Source organism: Akebia trifoliata, chromosome 16 (assembly GCF_017979445.1).
Source record: "Akebia trifoliata isolate Shusen 1 chromosome 16, ASM1797944v1, whole genome shotgun sequence".
NCBI lineage: Eukaryota > Viridiplantae > Streptophyta > Magnoliopsida > Ranunculales > Lardizabalaceae > Akebia > Akebia trifoliata.
The window spans coordinates 22,214,642-22,234,534 of NC_141390.1; the positions used below are offsets into that span (position 1 = coordinate 22,214,642).

The window sequence follows — 19,893 nt, forward strand, 5'->3', positions numbered from 1 at the left end:
GACATCAATGTGTGAAACAATGTCAATTTCAATTTCAACATTTTCCCCGTGATAAAAGATGACGACTTTTGTTGTATTTGGAGTGTCAAAAGTCAAGTGCTCTACTTTATTGCATTATAAAAAGAGAGTTACCATTGTCATGCCAACTTTTAATAATGCCACACCAACTCTATGCAATTCTTTGGTGAGTTACATGGGAATTGGTGTGGTATTGTTACATTTTGGTGTTGCAATAGCAACTCTATAAAATAAAATCCCTACTTTTCTAACACCTAAGGCAATCAGGTTGCAATGGACTCCCCAAGATATGGTGTTCACGATTATGGCGAATATTTGAGATACCCTTTTTTTTTCAAAGTTAAGAAATACCCTTGGATCTCAATCTACTTTGGAAGACTAAAAGAATGACTTAAATGGGCAAAACCGTTTGATTATTCTCCAACAAAGCCATTATTCTTTGAGCTCTTTCAACCTTTAGTTTAAAATATTTTTAAAACAAGTCCAGGCTAAAATAATCAATGTGGGTGGTTGCTTAAGCATAAATCAGAAAAGGAAGCACTGTGAGTTGTGACTGATTACATTAACTTGGAAACATTTTATTAATAATTTGCTAATAATGGTATAGTTATACCTTTGAGTCATGAAAATTAAGATGTAAGAAATTCTAGTGTTGATATCACATTTCAGTGATGGTATTATCACATTTTAATCTTTTACAAAACAATTTTGACTAAGATCTTAGGTTTCTCCCCCCCACCCCCCCACACACAGAAACACACACACACACACACATATCATTTTATGACTTGCAGAAGTTTTTTTGCCCTAAAATACTGCACAATATTTTAACATTTTTTTAAGTGGCTCTATAATGATTCACATGACCCTACTTTGCAATGTTGCAACTAAGCACCCGCAAATAACAAGCACCCAATTTGTAGGTGAAGGTGCACTTAGCTAAGTGGTAAAGGCTTGGCAAGAGTTAATCTCATGACTTAGTTTCAAACCCTGTTGAACCCACTTTTACCCTCATTAACCACTAAACCCTTGCTTGCCTAGCAAAAAAAGATTTGTAGGCCAACCAAGTAGGGTTAATACTTTTTTTTAGAAAAAATATATATTTGAAACTTTTAACCCCATATAAGACAAAAACCATGATCACAGATTTTGTCACAAGTATTGTCCCATGAACTTTCCCCAAAAGTGAAAGTGAAATACTAACAAGTAATTTAACTATAAGGTGAAGGAAAAATGAAAGATTCTCTGATCAACTAGAACCTAACAGTTACTCTCCTGCCTACCTTACTATCCTTATTGAACTGACCTCTTGATTGTAGATTCAAAGATGGAATTTCCCGACCTGAAAGAAAAAGTGATTAAATTCTCAATTTGCATAAACAACTAAATTGCTTTCAAAAAACATGAATTAGTATGGACCAGCACAGTCTCAGGGGTGTTGCAGTGCCTGTCCTTGGGTTTTTTACTTAGTTAGCTGAGTCAAATATATATATATTTGAATCGAGCTGCGAAAAGATTCATGCATGGTTTCTTCTAAAGAATTTTGATGCTTATGTCCTTAGTATAATTTGTCTATAAATATTGAAGTTTTTAACTATTGAGAAAGATAAATAGACTAAATTGGATTTATCAATATTTTTTCTTGGTTATCTTTATATCTTCTCCACATCAAGGCCAACAACTACTTGTTACATTACCTGAAAAGTCCATATCAAATATTTTGAATTATTCTTAGAGAAATTTGATTTGAAGATAATAAATATTTCAAAACTTAGACGCATTTTCATGTGTAAAAAGAAAGGTCATTTTGCTCTGTTTTACTCCGTATGGGAAGTTTTTTATCTCATAATTTCAAACATTGAGATCTCTTAAAATACATGTTTAGAATCTAATGTGTTCGATGTCCCCAACCACACCGATGCGGCTTAACCATTCTTATCAACATTATTTTTTTCTTGGCATCTTCGATTAGTTTGGTACTTACTCTTATGGACTATTGTTTTTTTTTTTTTGTTGCCCATCACTAATTACATTGGGTAATCATTCGATTTAAGCACAGAACCTGGTTGTTTTTTAAAATCCAATAAAAAATCATGGATTCCATTTCATGAACATTGTTCAACAACTCTCCATCTTGGATTGGCCCTCTTGTGATATATCTTCCTCAAAAATGTCTCACCTGTTTGTGTCACTCTCTTTGAACCTTTCTAGCTTCTAATGCAAGTCAGTCTCATTTCAAAAGCCTTTGATCATATTAAATCAATTAATCTCTTTATTGTTGAATTCAAATTGGAGTTTAGAATTTCTAAATATGTTGAATCAATCATATTCAAGATACGGATGTGTATTTCAGAAAGGATGCACTCATTAAGTTAATAGGTCACCTCAAATATGTTGCTAAGAAATCCGACACTGGCTAAAACACATTGTTCCTAAAGCATAGAAAATAGACATTGTGTCATTTATGGAAATCTTATGTTTGTTCATTTTTGGTTTTACTTATTCAGATATGGAAACTTGGAATCTTTTAAGTCTCAAAAAACTACAAAATTGTATTAATTGTGCACCAAAACATCTCAATGGTGTCTATATCACTTGGCATTATGGGTCTAGCAAGCCGGGCAACTTTGCCAATTCCCTTTTATTTAACGGTGTCATGGTTTTAAAGTAGAAACTCATCGTCAAAAAAAAATTAGTCTCTTTGTCTATAGACTTCTAGGTTCATTTGACATAGATATCGTTCGAAACCTACATAGATCCTAATTTATTTATAAAGTTTTCACAACTTTGTGGGTCATATGATCCCTGAAACTAATCACTATTGAAAATTCCTTGAAGTGCCTTTGAATTCCTAGAGTTCAAAACAATAGCTTGCTCTTTATGTTCTACTAAATGTTTTTCCTCATATTTTGAGACCATTGCTAGTACTTCTCAATTGCTAGTGTTAAGCCAATCATCTAGAGACTAATAATTGGAAGAAATTCCCCGCGGAGATCGATGGATCAAATCATCAATCTCAACAATTTTAAGAATTGATCTCAACAACTCGAATTGTTGATCTCGACAATTTGTGGTTTAAAGTTTGACAGAGGTCAAGGGGTGTTAAGAAAGAATGATTTTACAAACTGGGTTGTTAAGCTACCGCTCAAAAAGTCAGGATTTGAAATATCCCCTCACGATTTTGGCAAACATTTGAAATACCTCTTGTGTTTTCAAATTGATGCACCTTCTTGACCTCAATTTATTTCGAAGACTAACAAAAGATGAATTGGATGGCCTCATCTTCATCCTCTAGCCAAAAACCCTTAATGTTTTTCCTAAAGCTCGGTCATCTTCAAGCTCTTCAACCTACGTGGTATATTATCTTTTGCCTCTTCAACCTCGTTTTCAACTCTTTGTAGAAAATCCTCATTTTTTTACCCCAAAATTGTCGCCTTTCATTTCTAATTATCTCAAAAATCCAATTTGTTCTTAATGATTGAAGGTTGAAGGTGACAAATCTTATGGTTGAAGAAAAGGGTAAAAAATTCTACCCCTTGGGTTGAAGATGACAGAGTTTGAAGAGAGTAAGTCAATGAGTTTTTAGTTAAAGCTTGAAAGATGAAGGTATTTAGGTCATTTTCCAATAATTTCTCAAGAAAAGACCTAGGTCAAAGGGTATGTCATCAATTTGAAAATAGAGCTAGCTCTATTTGAGATGAGTGCTCAAAATTAAATATGATAACAAAATTAAAGATTAAATATGATAACAAAATTAAAGACTAAATATGTTGGGTATGCAACTTCAAAACATACTTAAGAGTATAACATAAGGCTAAAATATACTCACCGGGGGTTAGCTGAGATGGTAAGAAGCAGCTGGGTGTGCTCCCAAGGTCGTGAATTTGAATCTCTATATGCCCCTCCACCAAAAAGGTAGCTACTTAATGGCTTCTCGTGACAAGTGGGATGGTGCGTGCAGTATGGGGATTAGTCCTGTTGGATAAGGTTGGCCTTTGGGTCGGGTAAACCCCAATCGACCAATGGCTGGCCCCCTACCATAGGGATCACCTTGATGGCGATTGTGTTGTTGTAAATGAGTGTTTTCAATGTGCTCATTCACATATATGACCTTTTTTTTTTGTTTTCCTCTGATTAAATCTGAACTTGGAATAAGTCCAGTTGTGTATGTCTCATTTCCTACTTTTTTGTTCTATTTAGATGCAAACCTTAAAAGAGTGCATTTGTTTTGATTTTTGAATTTTTATTTATTTTTGTAATTTTTTTTACACCATCATTCTTTGCTTTAGGTACTATTATGCATTTGTTTCTTAATTATTTGTAGTCAAACAAAATGGTGTGTAAAACATCTTGATTATTGTAAGATGCATAGTTTCAATTAAATTATGTAAATGTAACTATTTTTTTTAATTTTTTGGGGATAAGACATTAATTGATAATACAGAAAAAAAAAAATATCCCTTCTTAAGAATAACTATATTAGTTGTTAAGAAAATAAATAATACAAAAATCACTTGTCCAACATGAGCCTTGCCATCCAATGACGACCCTAAAGGAAGATGGTGATTTTTTATGCCTTTCGTAATCTTTACAATGTCAAGTAAACTCTTTTACTGTTTTACTGCAATAATGTAAAATAATCCGCTTATTAATTGTGCACTATGGGTTTTGCCAAGCCCCAATGGCGACCATAAAATAAGATGAATTTTTGTAATTTTTGTAGTCTTTTAACTCCATAGTCTTATTCCATTATTGTAAAGTCTGTAATTTAAATAAATTACACAATTGTAATTAATTTTTTTTTTTTTAGATAACTCATTATTAATTCTGACATAAAAAAGGCATATTAGTGAGAAGAGCTATTTTAGGCATGGAAGAAAATTAGCAATACCCTTAGTACTTATCCAACACCGGTCTCATCCCATTACTTTGATAGCAACCATGATAGTCAAACAAAATTAGCAATATCCTTATTACTTATCCAACACCGGTCTCATCCCATTACTTTAATAGCAATCATGATAGTCAAACGTAAGAGGCACTTTGTGCTCCCTTTCTTCCATGCAATAATAATGTATTCGTATTATAAATATAATATGGTTTTTGAGAGATAGTCATTCAAGTCAGTCATGGCTATATCATTACATATGAAGAACAAAACTTTCTTCTTTGTCTTTCTGATGATCTCTTTTGCTTTTCTTCTTATAATACAACAAGAGACTACTTCAGCATCAACAACAACATCATCATCATCATCAGCACAAGCTTTGCTCAAATGGAAACAAAGTTTGATCAATTCGACTGGATCTATTATGGATTCATGGTCTGATGTCACCAATCCTTGCAGTTGGACTGGAATTCAATGCAACAGCTACTTCGAGATCATCATTCAGATCGACCTCTTTAATCAGAGCCTGAATGGTACACTTGATGAATTCGACTTCTCGGCCTTCCCCAATCTCACCTCCCTAGGCCTCGGTTACAACAGCTTGTTCGGAGAAATCCCAATTCAAATTGGGTCTCTTTCAAAACTCACTTATCTTTATCTGGATCACAACTATTTCACAGCTGTGATCCCTTCTGAGATAGGAAATCTCTTCGATCTCCAAGACCTGTCGCTTGAGAACAATTACTTATCTGGTGCGATCCCACATGAGCTTAGTAATTTACAAAAGTTACAATTGCTCTATCTTGACAGAAACCATCTAACGAATCCAGACCCGATTCAGTTTAAGAGCATGGCATCATTGACGGCACTGGGTCTCTTTGGTAACTCACTGGGAGATGAGGTTCCCCCATTCATCTTTCACTGCCCCAACTTAGTCTATATGGACTTGTCTTCTAATCTTATAACAGGCCGTATTCCAGTGCAACTCTTTACTAATCTTAAGAACCTCCAAAACCTATACTTAAGTAATAATTCATTGGAGGGACCGATTCCATCAGAAACCAAGTATCTTACCAAACTTCTATCCCTTGACTTGGGAATGAACAATCTCAATGGTAAGATACCCCCTGAAATTGGCCTTCTAACTAACCTCACAATCCTTGATTTATCTAATAACCCGATTACTAGTGGGCCCATACCATCTTGGATAGGTAACCTTAGCATTCTTCAGTCCCTATTTCTCTCGAAGACAAGCTTGCATTCCAACATTCCCAATGAGCTTGGATTTTGCACCGACCTTCTGGATCTTGATCTCTCACTCAACAACCTTGATGGTCCTTTGCCTCTTTCCATGGTCTCTCTAGTTCAACTCCATTCCTTGCAACTCAATGACAATAATATTACAGGAATAATCCATCCTGAAATAGTCGGGCTTTTCCAAGATCTCGAACTTTTATTCTTGTCTAATAATAGATTGTCAGGGAAGATACCTTCTGAGATTGGAAAGCTACAATATCTGCAATACTTAGATTTATCTGCGAACAATCTAAGTGGGCAGATACCAGCCAAACTTGGTGGATGCAAAGACCTATTGTTCTTGAAACTCAGTGATAATGATTTAATTGGAAGAATTCCTAAATCATTTTGTAATTTGAGGAAATTGGAAATCTTTGAAGCCTCTCATAATCATTTGGAAGGACATTTGCCAAGATGTTTAGCTAATTGCAGAAGCCTACAAGTTCTAAATTTGGAAAATAATCTATTACGTGATTTATTTCCCTTTTGGCTTGAGGTATTGCCTTTGTTACATGTCCTTGTATTGAGATTCAACATGTTCTATGGTCCTATAGAACATCCTCGATCCGATTATGGTTTTCAAATGTTGCATGTCATAGATATTTCTTCCAATAGATTTACAGGTCCTTTGCCGACAAAATACTTTCAAAGCTGGACAGCAATGATGATGGTGGTAGGGAATAAGTCCCACTTGGAGTATGTTGAAGATTATTGGTATTATCATATCTCAGTGACTCTCTCGTACAAAGGACAAGACAGAATACTAGAGAAAATCTTGACCACCTTTGCCACACTAGATCTCTGCGACAACCGATTCGAAGGTGAAATTCCAGAAGTGATAGGAGATCTTAAATCTCTTATTCTACTAAATTTGTCTCGCAATGACCTCACTGATTACATTCCATCATCGCTAGGGAGTTTGACACAACTTGAGTCATTGGATCTCTCTCAAAATAAACTTTCAGGGGAGATTCCTCAGCAATTGATTTTTCTTAATTTCCTTTCCGTGTTGAACGTTACACAAAACCATCTTGAAGGAAGCATTCCACGAGGCAAACAATTTGATACATTTTCAAATGATTCTTATGAAGGTAATCCACGATTATGTGGTTTTCCATTGTCAAGGACATGCATAGGTGTCAATGCGATGCCGCCAAAAACAATGATCCAAGAACTCAAGAACTCAAGTGTATTTGATTGGAAAATATTTATGTTGATAGGATATGGATGCGGAGTGGTAATTGGTGTTGCAACTGGATATACTATTTTTTGGAAGGAAAATGGATGGCTCACAAGGACTTTTGAAGGGGCAATATGCAGGCAAGGCAAAAGATTCATGAGGATTTGTAGACTCCATGCAAATGGAAGATGAAGAAAGCAAGTAAAAAAAAACTGTTGTGCAAATGAACATTTCTGTCTACTTTTATTTGAAGTTTTTTCATAAGATGTAGTAATCGGTTACATTTGTTAATAAAATAAGTTGTCTCTTTGACTCTAATTAATCTTACTAATAAAAAAATAGAAAATCATATCGTGAGCTTGACTGGAAGTCATTAGAAACTCTGTATCTGTAGTATAATCCAGCCCTACACAACAAAAACAGAGTTACTGCTTGCAACAATGAAATGTTTGTTTGATTTGAAAGTTAGAACATGAAAAAAAAAGAAGTTTTAATTAGTTTGTTTGATTTGAAAAACAGCAACTCTAGCTTATCTTAAGCTATCATGTCTATAATTTGTGGAAGCCCATAATAATGAATTACTTAGATGTGAAATGCTAGCGAGTAATTTAGAGATACAAGGTGAAGAAGACAAGGAAAGTTTCTCTAATGTATGAGAGCCTAAAAGCTAACCCTCCTACCTATCTTACTTTCCTTACTAAACTGACCTTCGATTGTAGATTCAAATGTGGAATTTCCCTACCTGAAAAAATGATGGAATTTACAATCTGCTTAGACAACATTTTTTTTGTTTTTCAAACAAACATGGGGTAGTATGTACCTTGGATTTTCTTAGGGGCGATGCAACAACTGTTGGTCCATCAGAGTGCGTTTTAGCTTGGGCCATTTATTGGGCTACAATGAGCTTATAGTTGGACGTTTCAAGCTCTACAAAGCCCCTCAAGGGGGCACACCGAAGCAAGGGGGAAAATGAGCATTGGTTCCATAACCTTTAGAAAGTGTCAATCTCTTTCAACCTTTAGAAAGATATTGAGTAGAACCAATAAAAAATTCTACAAAAAAAAAAAAAAAAATACCAATCTGTTGTTGTTTTCTACCACAACCAACCATGGACTCTATCTTTAAGAAACTTGAATAAGTGTTAACTAAATAGAGACCATTTTAAAGGACAGCTTTGATTTGAGCTTAGCTTACGTTCTTCTCTTCTTTCTTTTTATTATGTATCTTGTAATACCCTAGATTTTTTAACACGTATCTTGCGAAAATCCGTAGGTCAATCTATAGGAAAAAACTTCTTGAATTGGAATTTGACAAAAACAATTACACCATTGGACCCCCAATGAAAAATTAATCAAAATAGACTGTAAGTTTGCGAAAATCGGAGCACTGGATAATTAGACTCTTAACATAAATTCAGTAATGACCGTTACAACCTTTTAACATTATAAATATTAAAACCCATAGAAATTTATAGAATTCTCCACTATTAACACGTTCTATCTTCTAAAAAACTTTAGAAAAACTGTAGCCTCCGAGAAAATTCCGCTCGAATTTTCGAACACCTAGAAACCCACAGGATTCGTCGTAATAGAAGAAGTTGTTTGTCTTGTTGTTAGCTTCGAAAGAATAAGTAAAGTTAGGACTTTTGACCCCTCCGAAGAGGAAAACTTAAGATTTTGACTCAAGATTTCTACGTTCTTCAAGGTTGCTCACCTAGGTTTGACGTAGGGATCCTCTAAACCTTCTTAATAGTTATAGAAGTTTTATGGGCGTAGTTTTTGAATTACAATCCTATTACTTGTATGTTAAATTAGGTAAAGTTAGCATCTTTTTGAAATCCATACTCGGTATAATTGTTTAGTATTTTTCCTCACGTATCGATCATGTTTCTATAAAATTTTCCACCTTTCAATTTCTATCGAACAAATTTATTTTCATGAAAACGAAATCTAACCAGACCATTACAATTAGATGGTTGTTAGAAACCTTCGATCAAAAACCCAATCCCTGATTCCAAAATTTACCTGTGACACATGAAAACATCTATGCAGCGTAGGTAAACTAAACCCAAACAGGGTTTGGTTTATTTTTGGGATGCCCAGTGACCTCCAAGATTACTGTGGCACAACCCTATTTCTATAAAAATTCCCAAATTTTGCCAAAACAATTCGAAACGATAAATTTCCACCGAGGGAAAATTTTTTGTCTCAAAGACCCAAATTTTTACACCATTACCATTTAGGACCCACCCCAAGACCCCCCAGGAAATCTGACACATTTTGGTGTCAATTTCTGTGCGGCACAGGTGACATGGCATCACGCCTAGTGAGATTTTGTAATTTGACTTCTTTGGACCCCCTTATTGCAAAGCAAAGTTGATTGGTGATTTTTAGTGAAAAAAGGTATTTTCTCTTTTTAAGCCTTTATATTTGAATGAAAAACGAGGAAAATTGTGAAGGAATGCATTGAAGATGCATGTCCTAGACTTTATGTTTGAGAGTACGGGCTATTTTTATTTGCATGTGGTGACGAGTGGATAACTGGTGGTTAAAGACTATACAATTGATTGCATAAAATATTAGTCTTTGATCTCATGAAGAAGTTGAAAATGAATAGTCTCAAAGTCTAATCATGCTTAATAGTGGTCATTGTCTGTCTATGAAGTCCATCAGTATCAAATCCCTCTCATTTTTGAGTCTGTCAGAGCTGGTGGCCGACTAGATCAGATATGTCATGATCTCTCCCAAAAATGTAGAAATATGGACCGTGCGGTTTAAATGTAAGAACTCTCATTGAGGAGGATTTAGATAAAATAAAATTTGAGATTGAAAGGAATTAACTTTTGAAGTATGGAGGTTTGAAAAAACATAGAGAAAGGAGGGGTTTTTATTGAAAAAAAAAAACTAAATACTAATAAAAGGAATAAATTAAAGCATTTAGGTTCGACGATAGCGGTGGCGCCAGTATCGAAGAACGGCGCATCAAGATCGATGTGCTCAGTAGAGCTTGAGCTCTTGGACCATGTAGAACTACTTTTATTGAAAATTCTTGGATGATGATTACATTTGGCCATTGCATTTGTATAATTGAAACATCCACTAATATGGAAAGACAATCAATCATTCCAATATTCTAACATGCTTGCATCCCTAGGATCATACTTTTTTTTCAGAGATTTTTTGTGAATCAACCAACTTGGGACACACACACCATTAACTGGGAGCCTAATAGCAAAATTCTCCAAATGTTTTCAAGTAAAATTCTCTTAATAAGGAACTAGTCGATCAAATCAACGAATTAACCATTTATTAATTAATTATTAAATATGGAAAACATTTACCCTTCATCGTCAAAATCTTATTTTCTTTCACTCAAATCTCAAGAACAAGATAAGATTTTTAGAGAGATCGAAGATAATAGTTTTGTTGAAAAACTCAAAAAATACCATTTTATGATCTTGAAATGTTCCTGTTTTTTTTTTTTTTTTTTTTTTTGTGGAAACTTTCATGAAACCATCCAAATTAACCAAATGGAACCATTGTCGAATAATCAACTAATCTAAACTCATTTACCATGATTGGGAAGAGGTATTATTCCAGAGAGAGGAAGTATCTTGCTATATCAGATTTCATGTTTTTTTTTTTTTTTAAATAAAAAATATTAACCCTGCTTGGTTTGCCTACAAATCTTTTTTTGCTAAGCAAGCAAGGGGTTAGTGGTTAATGAAGGGTTCAACGGGTTTGATCCTAAGTCACAGGATTAACTCTCACCAAGCCTTAGCCCCTTAACTAAGTGCACCTTCACCTAAAAATTGGGTGCGGTGCTTGTTATTTGCGGGTGCTTAGTTGCAACATCATAAAGTAGGGTCATGCAAATCATCACAAAGCAACTTATAAAAAAATGAAAAAATGTGCAATTCTTAAGGGCAAAAAGAGTTATGCAAAACATAAACTGTGTGTGTGTTAGGGGGGGAGGGGGGGGGTGTTTTGTTTCACCTTGCTAATCATCTCCGTTGCCTATTGGAAGAAACCTAAGATCTTAGTAAAAAATGTGTTGTAAAAGATTAAAATGTGATAATACTTAAAAGGTTTAACTGTACCATTATTAGCAGTATCATGGGGTTTTCATTGTCATCTTACATTAGTAATTCTAGTCTAGAAATCGTTCTTCCATGAAATTTTTTTTGTTAACGTTTCATTAATTTCTCTATGGTTTTTTTGATACATCAAATTGTTTCCTCACTAATGTAGGTTATTTTGCACAACATAGCATGAAGCCTTGAGATAATTATGAGAGATTTATCTAATAGAGATTAGGTGTATGCATTATAATAATGTGCATGAGATATACTATATCAATGCGATGGTGTATCTATTCACATATCTTGAAGATATTAGATTTGCATCAATTAGGTATTTTAGAATATTGGATTGATTGATTGTCTTTCTATATTGGTGGATATTTCAATCTTTATAAACACAATGACTAAATGTAATCATTATCCAAAGATTCTCAATAAAATCAAATTTTTTACATGGTATCATAGCTCAAGCTCCAATGAGCTCATCAATCTTGGTACAATGTTCTTCGGCGATGGTGCCACCACCATCGCCGAATCTATATCAGTTTGTTCCTTTTGTTAGTTTTTAGTTTTTTTTTTTTTCTAATATAAATCCTACCTTTTTCAATGTTTCTTACAAACCTCCCTACATTGCAAATTAATACCTCAAGATCTCAATTTTATTTTTATTTAAAATCTAATGATAATTCTATTTAAATCGTACATCCTTGTTCGTATGTTTTTGGGAGAAATCATGACGGACTTGATTTAGTGGGCCACCGACTTCAATAGACTCAAAAATGAGCGGGATGCGACAGTGATAGACTTCATAGACAGGCGGTGACCACCATCTAGCTTGATCGGACGTTTGCGACTATTTGTCTTCAACTTCTTCATGAGATAAATGGTTAATCTTTTATGTAATCAATTGCATAGTATTTCTTCAAAGGCGGACCATGCAATTGTGGGAGAGTAATAAAGATAAGGTGTATGCATTATAATAATGTGCATGAGATACATTATATCATAGTTATGGTGTATCTCATCACATATCTTGAAGATAATAGATTTACATCAATTAGTATCAATTAGGTATAGAAATCCAATATTGGTTGAGACTTATCCTTAAGACTAGTATCATCATGATATGTATTGGTGGAATACATATAAAACCCAACCGTTGGATTTTGTGCTTACATAGTCAAGATCATGTATTTTTATTGTCATCTTTCTCGAGTAAATGGAATTCAATCCTATACATGTAGTCATGTCTGTGCGTGTGCTTGTGCATGTAGTTTTACCTTGGTTTTAAATCTTGTTCGATACCAAGTTGACTCGCCAGAGTCATCTCGGTGCCATTCAAAAATGATACAGATATACAAGATGTCTCAACAATCACATCATCTCACGAGACAAACGAGATATCTCGAACGATAGTTTGAAAATCTCAGCCAAGTCAGTTGGGATTTTGTAGATTTGATATAAAAAAATATATTTTTTAAATTTAAATATTTATTATGTAAATTAAATATGATTTTATGACTAAACATCCTCCAATCGACCTTATTTCATTAGAAAATTATAATTAATTTAATTTAAATATATGTAAACCAATCATTATAAATCGAATTAAATGATTTGCCTCGTCCGAGACAACTCAGTCTCATCCATGTTAAACTGAGTTTTGAAATCATGAGTTTTACTACACTTCTAATATTTTTAATGGTGAATTTTCTCATATCTGAAAGACTCAAACTTTATGAATCTCTAGATCCTTCTGCAATGTTATTATGTGACTTGATCTTATTATTCGTAGAAGTCTGAAGTCAAGTGAGCATTTCATTCAAAAGGGTATTTCATTAGTTTCAAAACATAGGAGATTATCTCAAATATTTACCAAAACAATGGAGGGGTATGTATAATCCCCCTATTATATAAGAGAATTGCTATTGGTGGAAGTGGATCCCTTGTAACTGAAGTTTCCTATAGCACCCTTTGAACTATTGTATTAGTGAATAAATAAAATTCCACAATTAAAATTTTCAAAGTTCTATAGATGCTCATTTTCAAAGACTTGTATCTAGCAATTTAACAAAAAAAAAAAAAGTATTAGATCTAAGCCATGATCACAAGAGGACTGAGATGTTATTTTTTTCTATACTATGGCTCTCACTCAGCCGTTCAAACGGTGCTACAGGAAACTTGCATTACAGACGATCCACTTCTACTATTGCCACCCCAATTAAAAATAAAGAAAATTTTAACGCTACCAAAATTTACTGTCAGATTCTACTATAAGAAGCAACTATAAAAAGTTGGAACACTGAAAAGCTTGTTTGATAGAGTCTTGTAAAAGTGTTGTGCTATTTACTAAAATTTAGTAATTATTGTTTGATACAGTTGTTGGATTCTGCAGTATTATGATATTATGACCAGAATACCCTTATAAATATATAATTACACTAAATATATATAAATATATATAAATATATTAAATTTATATTAAAAAATTATAAAAATAATTATTTTAATTTAAATCAATTTATAAATTTTATAATTCTATAGAAATTTCGGCAACATCTCCTCTTAAAAATAGACATATGAAATTATCCTGATAAAGAAAATACATGTATAACACACAATCCAACATCTACATAACACATCCACATAACATCTCATTTATATTCTGACATCATTTAAACATAATATTTGTAATATAAAAGAGAGGCCGAACCCTATTGGGAGTGGCCGACTCATTCTTTTTTCTATTTTCCTCAGTCTCTCCTTAATCCTAATCTTCCAACACCCCTAAAAGAATACACCAAGTTCTACTAAGGGTTGAGAACCCACATTTCAACACCTTTAATTTCTTCCCCTTTAAGTAAGAAATATTTAAATCCCTAAGAATATCAAATAAAAGACATTACTTGTATTTGATAAACTTATCCTTGGCTTTCTAGACTCAAATTGTAAATGTTGACCTATTCTTTTTTGCAATTGGTGTAACAGGAGTAAATGCCCTCATATTAGTCAATGAAGATAATATATTTTGTGAATTTAGAACTGACTTTGTTTGTTGCCATGTTAAAAAAAGAAAAAAAAAAAAAGACTAAATTGCATAATGACCAAATGCCAAAAAGACAACCTTCTATCCTAGGAGTTGCAGCAACTTTCATACGTGGAATATTTAAGCAATCCAAATAATATAATGTGACTGACCTTGTTACCAATGTAACCCATAATACCAACACCAACATTAGACACCTTTAAATTATGGATATGCCTCCGGAAGCTTCTACCAACCCATATAGAAAGGAAAACCCCAACCATCTGTTTGCTTACTATCCTTACAAAAGGTGATCTTCTCTTCCGGCATATAATGGATTCCCGGTCAAGATCTGAGAGCAAAGCTATTTCTAATGACCCTTTATTCTCCTTATTACTAGATGATTTGAAAGAATTATATGTTCTTAGAGATTTAGAACGTCTGAAAGATTCAACTGATCTGACGAAATTTGGTCTTTCTAAAGCAAGCTGAGCAAGCAAGTTCAATGGAGACTCTGGCCAACGAGGAGCATGGGTTCAATGAGGAGAAATTTACCCGAGCACATAGATATCAGCGGACTCGTCCACGTTTAACCAATCTTTGATGTCTATATCATCAGGTGGCAGTTTACCTCCAACATTTCATGTTCCAACACAAATCCTAGTGACACAAAATATTGCAGATTAAGCGAGGGGCATGGACAGTGAAACTTAATAACCTAGAGTTATGTTGATAATACGCATATGAAAAATAATGATTAGAGCCCAAAAAAAGGAAAAGGCATCTACATGGGATATCAATCAAAGTCACGGCAAATATGTTGAATTGGTTGAGGTATTTTTCTTCAGAGTTGTGTGGTTACGGTCTTTTTCTTCAGAGTTGTGAAGAGGATCCCTTCTTCTGATTTTTTTTTTTTTTTTCTAATTCAACTTGTCTGAAAACTATTTTTACTAGTTTTTTTATAGCCTCCTTAGCTTAAATCCCCTTTGTTTTCTTTGAAGTGAGACTCTTGTCCAGATCGTCCAGACTCTCGTCCCCATCCATCATTTTCTGCATAAGAAACCAAAAAAAAACATAAATTAAGATTATTTATACAGCTCCTCAAGACTGAATTTGAAACAAAATCCGAAAAAGGGCTCTTCGAAATGGTGCCCAATAATTAAAAAAATCATCAAAATTGAATCTTCCAAGTTCTGACAAGAGAAACATAGAACAAAATTCATGGGTATCTTTAAATTTATTTCTTTCTTAGTCTCACACCTTCAAAGAATGAATCGGAGTCTCTTTCTCCTTCATCTGCATCGGCGCTAAAATCTGACTCTGGTTCTGATGTTCAATCATTTTCTCAGAATAATTTTTGGCCAGAAATGCTGTAGGCAGGAGTAACCGAAACAACAGATTTCAACCCAACTCCTCTGCAAATTTTCCCAATTACGGAAAAATAATAATAATAATAGGAGCGAAAATCTTCCAAAAAAAATTTGCAAAAAACGAGAACCCATGTAAGAAAAAAAACTATGAATTTGTACCTCTGGTTGTTTTCTTGGGCAGTGTTTCATTGATGCAGGCGTGAGAACATAGAAAAATATACAGAACGCCCAGCAATCGCTCTCTATCTCTCAGAGCTTCAAAGATCAAAGGTTAAACGAAAACAGAAGTGAGAGAGAGAGAGAGAGAGAGATCGTTGGATTTAGGTCGACCGGTCGATCGGACTTCAGGTCGTCAATGGCATCAATCATGGTCGCCATTGCTGTCGGAGTTTGCGTTATCAAATGCAAATCACGATACGAAATCATGTTTTAACACCAAAAAATTGTAAAAAGCCGCTTTTTAAAGTGTTATCAAACATGCACCCTGTTTGATAGAACTATCAAAATTTACTATCAGATTCTATTATAAGAAGTTGCTGTCAGAAACAGTTGTAAAAAGCTGAAACACTGAAAAGCTTGTTTGATAAAGTCTTGTAAAAGTGTTATGTTATTTATTAGAATTTGGTAATTATTATTTAATACAACTATTGGAATCTCCTATGTTAGGGTAAAATGATCAGAATACCCTTATAAATATATAATTACACTAAATATAATAAATTTATATTAAAAATTTATAAAAATAATTAGTTTAATTTTTTTAAAATTATAATTATATAAAAAAAAATTATAAAAAATTTATAATTCTATAGAAATTTCGACAACATCTCCTCTTAAAAATAGACATATGAAAATTTTCTAATAAAAAAAATACCTGCATAATACATAATCCAATATTCACATTACATCGTATATACATAACACATCCACATAATATCTCTTTTATATTCTGACATCATTTAAACATAATAACCATAGTTAATATAATTAGTAAAACTAAAATAAATAAAAACATGCAAAATATACATCCAATAAATGCATACAAGATATATTTTTCATTCTTCTTATTTGCCTCCGTTACTTTAGCTTGAGTAATATTATCATTGATAATGTCAACTTCATCTGCCCACACAAAAGGTCATGCATGTCTCTATAAAATAAAATAACACATGATATAATATCAATCTAATTATATAGGTAGACACCTAATATTAATATCAATGAGATATTACCTGTCAAGATAGACACCTATAAAATATTCTCCCATAATTTTCTTTTATTTTAATTATAACTAATGTCATCACTCGACCATATAAACAAAATAGTGGATACGTATAGTTTGCCATCAATGTTATTTATCATATACAAAAACATAAATAAATAAATAAACATGAAATCTTGAAAATATATTTAAAAATAATATAATCTTTATCCCAATGTCAAATAATAGTATTTACACTTACAATATAAAGTAAAAAATATAATATGAAAATGTATTAATGATTGCAAGTAAAAATGGCATCGACTATTGAATCCTTATGTATTTTCATTTCTTGTTGGCTCTAACAACTTACTGATGGGAGAACTGGATACTATTTAGTGATGCCTTCTTCTTCATTTTCCATTGCTTATTTTTCCTCGAATCGAGCAAATTCTTCATCAACAATGACATATTTTCTGATAAAATTATACAATGACATGCTGGCAACAACAATATTTCATTGTTTGTCCAAATTATATGAAAGTATCAACTTCAATATTACCTATTTTTCTTTTAAAATCTCAAAGGTTCACTCAATCACGTTTCGAAGTGAAGAATGTAAATGATTGAATAGTTCTTTTCAACCATTTGCCCGTGATCTTCTATAGTCTTGTAGATGGTATCAAACACCTCGATAAGGTGCAAGATCCCATCCATGAGTAGGTACCCTATTTATCAGATAATATGTACCTATTATACAAAAAAAATGAATTTGTAGGATTGAATATAAACATATATAATTGACAAGCGTTTACATACAGATTTGGTAGAAGATATGGAAAATTTAAACTAGAAGTATTCAATGTATCAAAGAAGACACGTAAATCATTACTCAACCCTTCCCAACCAACCACCACATGATTAAACAACATGTCAAACGAGCATGTTGTCATTATATTTTTTGTGAGTTTCTTATGTCCTCGATATCGCACTTGTTCTTCTATTGGTATAAATGCACTAACGTGTATCTCGTCTATCGTTTTAATACAACCCTTACATGTTTTTGAAGTATATTAATCTATAAACATTAATAAAACAAATATTTTTAAAATATATACATAAGAAATTACCTTAAAATATGACAAAAAATGAGGATTGTTACGAATGTGCGGAGATACTTTATTAAGGTCGGGAGGTACAATTAAGGACATTGACAAGTTCACAATAACCAAAAAAATTGTATTGAAATACTTACTAACCGTTTGAAATGAGTGATCGAAATGATTTGCAATTATTCTTTATCCTTAATTATGTCCTATTATCAATAAAAACATCGCTACTTGTTCTTAAATAGTAACGTATCATTCCATCTTTAGTAGACATCGCTCTTCTAAAATGGTACTCAAATTCAGAAATATGTGTCTTTCCATTCTAAATAGTGTGTGGCACGTTGTACAATTATTATTTAGTGTTTCCCACACAAAGTCAATCCCCGTGTACTGACTATTACTATGTGACTCCCTACCTAAGAAATTATCGCAATAAAATAAGGAACCTAGGACAACTCCTATCGTTACTATATTTAAAATACTTGACTTAACAGTATTAATGGTATCATCATTTGAATCGATGGTATTAGTCGTATCAACATCTGAATCGATAGTATTTCGTTCAGAATATTACATCTTTTGGATGATGCTATGAAAAATAAAAATATTAAATTACATAAAGAGACAAAAATCATAAAATAAATAAAAGGAAAAATTAACAAAAATATACCTCTAACCACCCATCCCACCACTTCTCACTTGCATTTAATATGTTTGTCTCAACATTATAAGAGACGTTAGTATTCATGCAAATCTTATTCCAACTTTCCCAAATGCCTTTTTATCCATCCCACCTGTTCTTCATTTGCCTTTTATCATAGTAAATGTTAGTTTTTTTTTTTAACTCCTTGGCCAAGATTCCATAATCGATCTTGTCAAGTACTTTATGTGGTCTCCTCCCTTTCTTAACTAATTCATAATAAATTTCGACCCAAATTTCATGTTGTTAAGATGTCTAATCTGCTTTTGCACCCTTTGAATTATTATCTTCTATCTGACAATGAAAAATAATGACTCTAAAAACCCATTAGATCATATTTAATAATCAATCACATTTAAGGAAATTAAGTATCAAATATCATATATATTTTATCAATCAAATCAAATAATACACTACATTTCAAATTTGATCAAATTTATCAATTAAACTTCAATAATCCATCAAATTTCAGATATTTTCATAGATCAAGCCAAATAAATAACAACTAAACTTTCAGATGTTTTCATCGATCAAACCAAATAAATAACCACATTTGTGTTTTAAAACTGAAATAATCCACTAAATTCAAATTTTATCATTGATCAAACTAAAATAAATCACCACATATGGTTGTTCATTTCGGTTTTTAATAAATTGATGCATATTCTTTCATCAATTTAACCAAGATTAATGAAGAACAATAAAGAAATCATAAAGGACCAGTTCAAATAATGAGATAATGATGAAACAACTACAAATTACTCAAATCGTAAAGAACTAGTTCAAATAATGAGATTTTAGATTTTTTTTCATTACCCAAACCGACTCAACATGATGAAACGACCCTAATAGTGAAGAATGAAAACAAATCTGAACAGTCATGACATCATATTTTTGTTGTTTGATAGGTATATAAACTAACAAAATATTTATATATATGTTTTGTTGTTTGATAGGTATATAAATTAACAACAAACTAACAAAAAAATTGATTTCTATTAAAAAAAAATTAAAAGGATTTTTAA

The 19,893-nt window shown here is 32.6% G+C and overlaps 1 protein-coding gene across 1 annotated transcript; it reads left to right on the top strand.

The window, feature by feature from the left end:
- The first annotated feature begins 5,041 nt into the window (after positions 1 to 5,041).
- Positions 5,042 to 7,607, top strand: LOC147382875 (uncharacterized). The gene has a single exon (XM_086427238.1). The coding sequence runs from the start codon at positions 5,148 to 5,150 to the stop codon at positions 7,572 to 7,574; it is 2,427 nt and encodes an 808-aa protein (XP_086283364.1). The 5' UTR covers positions 5,042 to 5,147; the 3' UTR covers positions 7,575 to 7,607.
- Positions 7,608 to 19,893: the final 12,286 nt, after the last annotated feature.

Bases quoted from the DNA above. Each gene is read 5' to 3' on its own strand.
- LOC147382875 (XM_086427238.1), top strand. From the start codon at position 5,148: ATGGCTATATCATTACATATGAAGAACAAAACTTTCTTCTTTGTCTTT.